The 10592-nt window shown below is 29.4% G+C and overlaps 1 protein-coding gene across 3 annotated transcripts; it reads left to right on the top strand.

Annotated features, from left to right (window-relative positions):
• Nucleotides 1–6040: 6040 nt before the first annotated feature.
• LOC126553990 (uncharacterized) lies at nucleotides 6041–9380 on the top strand. Of its 3 annotated transcripts, XM_050209105.1 has the most exons (5): nucleotides 6041–6277; nucleotides 6907–7750; nucleotides 7826–8418; nucleotides 8516–8703; nucleotides 8763–9377. In XM_050209105.1, the coding sequence occupies exons 3-5, from the start codon at nucleotides 8166–8168 to the stop codon at nucleotides 8769–8771; spliced, it is 450 nt and encodes a 149-aa protein (XP_050065062.1). In that variant the 5' UTR covers nucleotides 6041–6277; nucleotides 6907–7750; nucleotides 7826–8165; the 3' UTR covers nucleotides 8772–9377. The 3 variants fall into 3 exon arrangements, with proteins under 3 accessions (XP_050065062.1, XP_050065060.1, XP_050065059.1); XM_050209103.1 differs by having other exon boundaries at nucleotides 7817–8418; nucleotides 8516–9380; XM_050209102.1 differs by having other exon boundaries at nucleotides 8516–9380.
• The last annotated feature ends 1212 nt before the right edge of the window (nucleotides 9381–10592 follow it).

Below are 10592 nucleotides of genomic sequence, written 5' to 3' on the forward strand. Positions count from 1 at the left end.
AAATTGAAAAACTACTGAAGACAAATATTATTTTAAATATGAGTGATGAAGACAATGCTAAACATAATTCCTGCTTTAAATGTAATTTATGTAAATGTGCTGTTAATACCCATACCCGTGTATGCGATCACGATCATTTGATTGGTAAATTCAGACAGACCTTATGCAATAGATGTAATTTAAGTCTTAAACAACCGAAATATGTACCAGTTTTTCTACACAATATCTCCAATTATGACGCACATTTCATAATTATAGAACTCGATTACAACTCGAAAAGAATTAATGTAATACCAAATAGTGAGGAAAAATTCATTTCGTTTTCCAAATGTATAAGTAATAAATTCAGCATCAGGTTCGTTGATACTATTCGATTCGGGTAATGTTCACACGCTTGTCAACTTTAACCGCAAACCTTGTAACACCGGACTTGGAGAAATTTCGTGAAACCGGAAAATATTTCTCCAATAATGAAATGCCACTTGTCACCCGTAAAGGTGTTTATCCATATGACTATACAGATGATTGGTCTAAGCTTGAACTTAACTCGCTACTACCGATTGAAGATTTTTTTAGTACTCTGATAGATGAACATATCAACGATTCGGAATATCAGAATAGAAGCGACAGAAGTTTGAAGCCATTTCAACTGTCAAACGCTGGGCAAGTATTCAGATCTTTATTTAAAAATCAATGTATTACTTCTGGCCGATGTTTTCGAAAATTGTCGAGGCCTCTACTTAAACACATATCACTTAGATCCAACATACTACTTTACAGCCCCATCATTTTCTTTGATGCGATGTTTAAATACACGGGGATAAAATTGGAATTACTTTCAGATTATGAAATGCTCCTCATATTTGAAGATGGTAAGTAAATTGAAATTTTGTTATTTGTATATACATAGAATTACATTTTTTATGTATATATAGGTATTCGAGGTGGACTCACACAAGCTAGCATGCGGTATGCGAAACCCAACAATGAAAAAACACCAGATTTTAACCCATCAGACTCTAATTCATGGCTTGTTTAGGCTGGGGCCACACAAGCGTCCAAAATGCGTCGATACGCACGTACTTTTTAACGTGCGTCGTAGGACTACATTATCAGTTATGGGAGTAGGCACACAGAATAACCAGAAGGCTCACTCTTTTAGAATTACTCGGGTTCTTATGGGGAATAGATTTGCAAAACCTGTTGGGTTATCAGTGTAGCTTGTATATAGATAATAACCAATTGTACAACCACAGAATATTATGTGGTCTATATTACAACTTATTGATACAATAAATATTGTACATCATTTTATTGTATAATAATAATTAACAATAGTAATAGCAAAAGAGAATTTTCAATTATTTTCGAATCTTGGCTACACTGATATCCTAAACATTTTTCACTAATTTTTGAGTTCTCATTAAGTGAGCCTTCTGGTTATTTTGTGGTAGGCACATGAGTAACGTGCGTTAAAAATAACGCACGTTAATACGGACGTCAAATGTTATCGATGTATTATCTCTTCGACGCACGTACAACGAACGTTGAACACATCAACGCCAAAATTAAATTTGTATTGTTTTTAAATGTGAACGTCAGCTGCGTGGTCACACGAGCGCACTTTCGTATACGCGTACAGTCGTTGCCAGATAAATTGAGCCAGTGGCGGCGGCGGCGCGATAACGGAAAACCAGTGGTTCTCCGTATTTCAAAATTATTACCGAAAATACTTCAATAAACCAACAATTGTTACAAAAATTATTTTACGATATTAATTTAAAATCCAATTCGGTCGAAACACACCGGGTTAGGTTAGTTGTTTTTAGCAGTGTACTGCAGCCAGAACGATGGCATGGGAGAGAGAGTACAGAAAATTCTGCAGAACTGGTGACTGCGCGAATCGTAGCCAACTGTGTGACCTATGCACCACACTGCCAGCGACTAGTTTGGGCTACACTTACTGAAAAACGCCGCCGCCGCCTGCTCAATTTATCTGGCAACGACTTTTTTTTTTGTACGCACGTTATATCCTATCCAGACGTTTATAACACACCCGTCCACGTGTAATATTATAATATTATACAAAAATAATAATAATTAGTATTATTATATTATTATTATAAGCACTATAATTATAATGGCAGCACATAATATTGACTGCGAGATTTTAATAAATGAGGTGCAAAAATGGCCATTGTTGTGGAACGCTGCAGACGAAAACTACAAAGACAAAACGAAAAAAAATACAGCATGAAAGGAAATTACCTTAAGTATAATTAGCAATTTTCAAGAAAAAAATGACTGAACAAAAAGTAATTTGTAAGTATATTATTTTATTTTATTATATATCTAAATAAAATAAATACAATATAATATATCTGTACACAATTTACAAATAAGTTAATTATTTTATAAATTAAGTTTTTGATTGTATTTTACCCATCTGCCATTCTAACTGTCCTTCTTCAATTACAAAATAATTAGATAACGCATCACGATAACGGTTAAGACTTCGATGTACCGAATTGCTTTCAACAACATTAGGTTCTTCAAAGCCACTGATAGCTAGTGTATCGTCAAACTTGAATACATCTCGGTCATGAACAAAATTATGTAGAACGCAACAACTTTTAACAATATCGACTGCGAAATCTACGTGTACATCGATAGGTCTGTGAAATATACGCCACTTATTCGAAAGAATACCAAATGTGCACTCAATGTACCGTCTTGCGCGTGATAGTCGATAATTTAATATATTTTTTCTAATCGGCAAATGAGTACCAGAGTAGGGTCGAAGTTAGTGCTTTTCCAATCCAAATGCTTCGTCACCAACAAACGCGTATGGTAATGAAATATCCACTCCTGGTACTTGTGTTGATGCTGGTATATTCAAATTATTTTTTTTCAAATTTTCCTGAAGTGCCGAGTTTTTAAATATAGTTGAATCTGAATCTTTTCCATAAGATCCTACATCTACATAAATTAAATTATAGTTTGCGTCGACAATAGTTAGCAGTCCAATTGAAAAGTAATGTTTAAAAATCATATATAATGAACCACTTCTATCCGGTTTTATTACTTGGATATGCTTACCATCAACAGCACCTAAGCAGTTTGGAAAATTTGCTCTGTCATTGAATTCTTCTGAAATTTTAAGCCACATACTCGGATCAGGGATGGGAATGCATATTTTTTTAATCTGTTCCAAATACTTTTGCACATTTTTCTGACGACTTCACTTACAGTACTTCTCCCAATCCGATAGTTATAATGCAGTTATTTAAAACTGCACCCTAATGCAAGATATTTGGTGAATAAAATAACATAAAAAAATCAAATAATTTAAAAACTAATTAAAGCAATTTAATAATAATTAAAATTAAAGAATTTAAAACGAAGTAACCAAAAATATCCTCTTGATAACCATTATGCAAAAAAAGTAAGCATATTATTATTTTTATTTTAGTGCAAGATATAACTTCTAAATGGCGTACAATCTGAGATAATTATATATTATACTCTATATATATTATATACTATACTCTGAGATAACTTGAAAAAACAAAATGAATGTAAAAGAATTCAGGGGCGGACTGGCTAAGGTGGCGGGTGAGCGATCCCCGCTTGGGCCGGTAAAAGTTTGGGCTGCTTGAATTATTTTGGGCTGATAAAATTAAAACTGAATAAACCTAAAAATTGTAAAATAGAATAATCGATATTGTTATAATAATAATATAATGAGTAATGACTATTTTAATTTATAATAGTCTGCGCTACGAGAGAACTCTATTGCATGTAACAAATGAGTTTTTATCGCTGTAAATTTTACCAATGGTCATGATAGACCATAGTTAATTTTAGAAAAAACCCGTGGTTGTATGAGACTATGATTATAAATGCTAAAGGTACGGTGTCCAAGGCGCGGCTAGCCGCAGTGGCCAGCCGCCGCGACAGTCGCGGCCGCACTGCTTTTACGCGATTCCAATGGACTGGTTTCCAATGAGCGATTGCGGCTTTGTGACTATGAGTGAGTCGCTGCGATACGCGGCTCTACTCAGTCGAAAGCAGTGTACAGCAACAGCCGCCAGCGGCATTTGCTATAATGTTCGATTTAATTCTATACTCTACTATACGAGTACCTACCTATATTTAAATACCATGGCTGAATCACAAAATGTTACCAAAGTTATATTTTTGCCTGATCAAGAGGAAATACTAATCGAAGAATTGCGTAATAATCCTGTACTTTATGACCTGTCAAAGTCAAGCCATAAAGACATTATCATGAAAGATGATATCTGGAAAAATATTTTCATAAAAGTAGGAAGATCTGGTAAGTATAAATTAAAGTATTTAGATCATAATTTTATAATCTACATTTAATGTTTACCATATAAAATACATAGTAACAATATAAAACAGTTAACATACATCTATATACTTAGGGGTGGAACCATAATAAAGGGGGGAACATTTCTCATTCATAATTTTAAGAACAACCCACTTCCAAAATTGTTGGATAAAATTCTTAATATAAAAATTGTTGTACTAACAAATTGCATATTGTGTACCAATACGGCATTGATTACCCATCCACCCAAAAACAGCCATGAGACCTTGAACTCTTGTGACGCCACCACTGTTTATACTTAACTAAATATGCGTAATTGGTAATTACTCGTATTTTTGTACCTATACAAGTAAATACATATATTTTATGACTTGCTGTGACTTGATAAATTAATTAAAACTAGTGATAAATTCGTTTCAAGTTATTTTCAATAAAATTAGCAATATTTGATTTTACATTATTTTGTCATAAATTATTGTTAATAATGTGGTACATATTAAATAGTATTCTTTTCCATGGTACATACCTTATACGGCTATGTGGTTATGTCAAATAATAGTATAATACAAACAATTATTTAAGAAATATGAATAGTTGGGAAAATATGAATAAGCCGTGAACACTACACGATTTCTATTTCTGTGTAAAAGCATACCTATTGAGATATTTAAATATTTTCATAAATATCTATAATATTTTCAATCTATAAATAATTTTAATACAATTTCAATGCATTACCATTGATAAAATTATATTTTAAGCCACTATTATTTCAACAAATTATCCTCTACACAGACACAAAAACAAAAAAAGAGTTAGCCTAGGATATTATAATTTCCAGTGGTTGGTGAAAAAGATAATATATGTTTAAATGGTCTAAATACACCAAAATTTAGATTCTTTTATAATTATTGTAAGCCAAACTTGTAGAAAATCTTGTATGACATTTAAAAAAAAAATACTTTGAAAAATCGAAAATTTCAATGGTCTATAAATTTTAAATATATTTTTTTTAAGTAGATTATATTATATATATTTTTTTTGGTATATATAAGGGAGGTAGGTAATTAACCACATTGTGGTGTAAAAACTATCAAATTAGTATAATTAGTATTAGGTTCTATATACCTATACATACAATAGTAAAATTATTTATTTCAGTCGATGATTGCAAGAAGCGATGGAAAAACATTAGATACTTTTAATAGAAATAAAACAAAGTTAGGAACAGGATCTGCTTCATCATCTAAAAAATAAATGGATTTTGGAAGATCGCGTATCAATTTTTAAGCTCCGTAGATAATGAGCGAAGGTAAATAGTTATTTTAAAAAACATGTTTTACTTAAATATACAACAATAATAGTTGGTCAATATTTTTAGTTCTACATCTAACATTGATACGCCACAAGATGAAAATGTAAGTGTTGGTACTGCCTATAGTGACTTGATAGAGATAGTGTGGCCATGTATGAGAATGTTTTTGATTGGCTTAAACACTTTGCCGCCATTAGTTTCCTATGATAACAAAACTTAATATAAATTCTAAATATAATATAAGCAGCCGCGGCTAGCTGGTAAAAAATAAAATTATTTTTGTTGAAATATTAATAAATAATATCGGATTTACCATGTTTACTATTAATCGTTATTATGTTGCTTGTTATTTGGTTAATCTCAAAAGTATTTACAAAAGAATTAATAGTATTCGTTATTCGTTGCAGTGTTTTTATGTACAAATTATTTTTACTGTTTTGCATTTATTCATCATGCCTTGTTGTGTAGCCATCGGTTGTTCAAACTCGGACAAAAAAGGATATTTGATGAAACATTTTCCCAGAGATCCTATTAGGAAAAAGCTTTGGGTGGCTCAAATAAAAAGGGAAAAATGGACACCATCACAACACTCTAGTATATGTGAGGTAAGTTCTAACATTAAAAACTCATCAAATCTATTATTATATGGATAGTTATAATTATTTTACTACCTGCTTATAGCAAACAAATTATACACTTAAATATTTAAATTACTTTATAGATGATAATTTATTTATTCAAATATAGAATATGATAGGTATAATAATATTTTTAATCTCATAAATATATAGGTAGGTACTCTTTTAATGAAATATAAAGTTTTTTGCTTATTCTACTTAACTAAATTCTCAAAACACTTTAATCATTCAATTTATAAACCTATAATTATACTATGAAGTTAGTCCAGACTTGGGTAAAATACTTTTTAAAAGTATTTCGTATAGGTATTTAAAAAAAGGTATTTGGAGTACTATTCAAGTCTGGAAGTCACTGCCTACCTACATTATATTTCTCTAATTTTCCTATTGTAATGTATAAAATATAATTTACAAAATGGTTTAGTTTTCTACAGTCTACAATAGGTATTAAAATATACCTACTAAAAAGTTAAAATAGTCATTATAATTTATTTTTTTATTTTTTACAGTATACCTATCAAAAATGATTATGTAGATTAAATTTATTAGTATAGTATTGCTATGTACCTATTTATAATAAAAAATGTATTTTGTAGGTGCATTTTGAAGAAAATATGTGGGAGAAGATTAGGGAAGATGGAAGTCGCCGTTTAAAGTGTAATGCTTTTCCAACATTGTTTTCATTTACAAAAGTTATAAAAAAAAGAAAGCCCCCTTTAGATAGATCTAATGTTTCTTTAACAGAAATAAATAATTTGTGTGCCAATGAAATTTCAACTGATTCAAAAACCCTTTTAAATAATAATTCTCACATAGAAAATGAAGAAAGCCAATTTGATTGCAATCAAAATAACATAGAAAAATATAACAAGGCATGTTCAAAATTATGGGTCAATGCAAATAAATAATACAACAAAAAAGTTAAAAGCAGCTGAAATGATCATACAAAAGCAGCAAAGTAGATTTTCTTCAATTTTTAATAATGATCAAATGAAAGCCTTATCTAGAAAATCTACAATATTTATGAAATGGACTAATGAAACTGTTAAAAAGGCCCTAAAGCTTAAATTTGCATGTGGAAATAATGGTTATAATGAAATATTGTTACAGAATATACCTTTACCCTCCCTACGTACATTACGAAGAAGACTTCAAAATTTAAAATTTGATAGTGGTATATTGGATGAAGTATATGATTTTTTAAAGATAAAAGTTGAATCCTTCAAATGTGAATATGAGAGAGAATGTGTATTAATAATGGATGAGATGGCAATTACACCAGCATCACTCTATGACACTTCACTGAATAAATATATTGGTATATCACTTTACCAGACCACGAAGGAGTTGCCACAAATGTTATGGTTTTCATGTTGGGTGGCATTACTTCTAAATGGAAACAAACTGTTGGCTATTATTTTACTGGAAAATCTGTTAACGGTATAGTATATGATAGTATTATTAAAGATATAATAGCTAAGAGTGAGGAAATTGGTTTAAAAATAGTTTCAATAGTTTCGGATATGGGAAGTTCTAACCAAGCATTATGGAGAAAATTGAATATTCAAGCTAAACAGCATTCTGAAGTTTGCAATTTCATACCACATCCATATGATTTTACTCGAAAAATTTACATTGTTCCAGATCCAGTGTATCTTTTTAAAAACATGAAGAATATGTTGATGACTAACAAGGTTTTAACTATATCTGATGATATAAAAAAAAATATAACTTGCCCAATCAAGAGATTAATGCTCAACATATACTAGATGTAGTTAACTATCAAAAAAATTTAAAATTCCAATTGGCTCCAAAACTCACCGAACAAGACTTATTTCCGAATCATTTTCAAAAAATGAAAGTGTCTAAATCTACTAATGTTATAAGCCATGATGTCTCTAGTGCATTAAGGTTTTTAGCTGAAGAACTTCATAAACCAGAATACTTGACTACTGCTTGGTACATTGAAATTATTGACAAATGGTTTAACTTGATGACATCAAAAAATCCAGTAATGGCACTAAGCAAATTGAAGCCATTAGTTTACAAAGAGGCAATTTCATTTTTAAATGAATTCATTGATATTATGAGAAAACTAAAAGTTGGAGGTAAATTATAATTTAATTATAATAGTATAATTTTTATTCATAAATCATGGAAATAAACTTAAATTATAGTTTACTGCATTTTTTTTATTTATTTTAGCAAAGACACTATGGAAACCTTCTCAAAGTGGATCAGTTCTTGCTACTACATCTATACTACAGATTCAAGATATTTTTTTAAATGACAGAGGCTTCAAGTTTCTTTTAACATCACGAATCACTCAAGATTGTTTAAAAAATCTCTTTTGTGTTTTAAGATCAAAAAATGTTGTACCAAATGCATGGCAGGTAAAAAATAATTTAAAACTTATTACTGTTTCACAGTACTTAAAAGATGTGTCCAATAGAAACTGTGATGAAGATGATAGGGAATTGTTGTCTGGATTTTTGGATGTCATACAAAAACCTAAAGTACGCAATAATGTGTCTGAAGTAAAAATTACTGATAATTTAGCTGCTGAGCCACATGTTCTTTTACTAAATAATGGTGAATTAAATTCTCTGTATAATATTTGTGGCTATATAACACATAGTATTAAAAAAAAGTCTAAATTATGTAAAAATTGTTTAAATTTTGTTGGATCTAATTCAAGTACTGATTATGAGTTTACAAAATTATCTAAGTTAAAACGCTTTAAAAAAGGTTGTTTATTTTTTTGTAATAAAAATACATTTGATTTCTTTTTAAAAATGGAAGGTTCTTTCCAGAAGTTTTTTCCTCATATTAAAGACCGAAATTGTGATATTAAGAAGTTTTTAATACAGCAAATTAATAAAATTCAATTTTATATTCCGGAATGTCATAATCTTAGAAAGTTTATCATAAATAGATTTGTAATTTTCAGACTAAAAATTTCAGGTAAAAAAAATTCAAAGCTCCTTAACAAATATAGTAGCAAGTCAATTGATGCACATGGAAACAAGTGATTTATTACATATTCTTCTTATTATTATATAAATATAATTTCCATTTATAATGTTTTATTGTTCAAATATAAGTATTAACTTAATGATTTTTAATGTATTTTATTCATTCATAGGTACCTATCCAATTTTATATTAAAATATGAATTCATGTTTGTAAAATATTTAATTTTAAGTATGCAGTTTTCATTTGAATTTATAAATGGTATCAGCTTTACAATTTAAATGTCTTATTAGTAATTACTTATCTTGTTAATAATAAATGATAAAAAAAGTTATTAGTTATTACAGTATTACTAAATTTAGTTGGCATTTAAAATTGTTTATTATTGGTACAATATTATAATGTTCTTAGTTCTACTTGATAACTTTGATACCAAATGTAGTGTGAGGTATATATAATAAATAAATGTTAAATCCAAAACTAATTACGTTTATTAGGTATTTAAACAATAATTTGATTATTACCAAAAAAAAATTGAGAAATACTCAACAAGATTGTTTAATGTTATGAAAAAAATATATTATTTATACACAGTAGCATTATTAATTATAATTTTACTTTCTAGTACCTGTGCATTGTAATAATGATTACATAAAGTCTCAATCTTGTCATAAAATATAAATAATCTATCATTTATTCTGAATTATTTGAATATTTTTCATTTAATGTGTTACTGTTTTGTCCTGGGTTAACTCATAACATTTATATAAGTTCTCATTTCAAATTGTAATGTATGATTATTGTATTACTGTTGTAGTCGACTCCTTTAATGAGTAAACTGAGTAAAGTGTTTCTTATTCTTACAGCCCTGTAAAAAAAAAATAGGAAACTAATGGTGGTTATCAGTATAGCTTATCAGTATGGCCACACTATCTCTATTAAGTCACTATAGTACTGACGATGAGATTGATGTTGACGATTCCAATAAAGACCAAGACGATAATGATGTAAACTTACCAGGGTGCTCATTTGCGGGTAATCGTGCTAGATCAAAAACTGATAAGCTGGCCGCGATATTAGCTAAAAAACTCAAGATCGAAATGCTATTATTCAGAATATTCAACGACAAAATGAACAACTCCTAAACAAAAACGAAGAAGACGATGTTGATTTATTTTTTAAAAGCATAGCTAAAACCGTGAAAAAGTTACCAACAAAAGGCATTAATGAAACTAAAATAAAAACACTTATGTTTATAAATGAACTTCAAGAAAAATATGCTAACCCTCCTCAAATTGCTACGCCTGGT

This window comes from Aphis gossypii, unplaced genomic scaffold, assembly GCF_020184175.1.
Source record: "Aphis gossypii isolate Hap1 unplaced genomic scaffold, ASM2018417v2 Contig00395, whole genome shotgun sequence".
Lineage (NCBI taxonomy): Eukaryota > Metazoa > Arthropoda > Insecta > Hemiptera > Aphididae > Aphis > Aphis gossypii.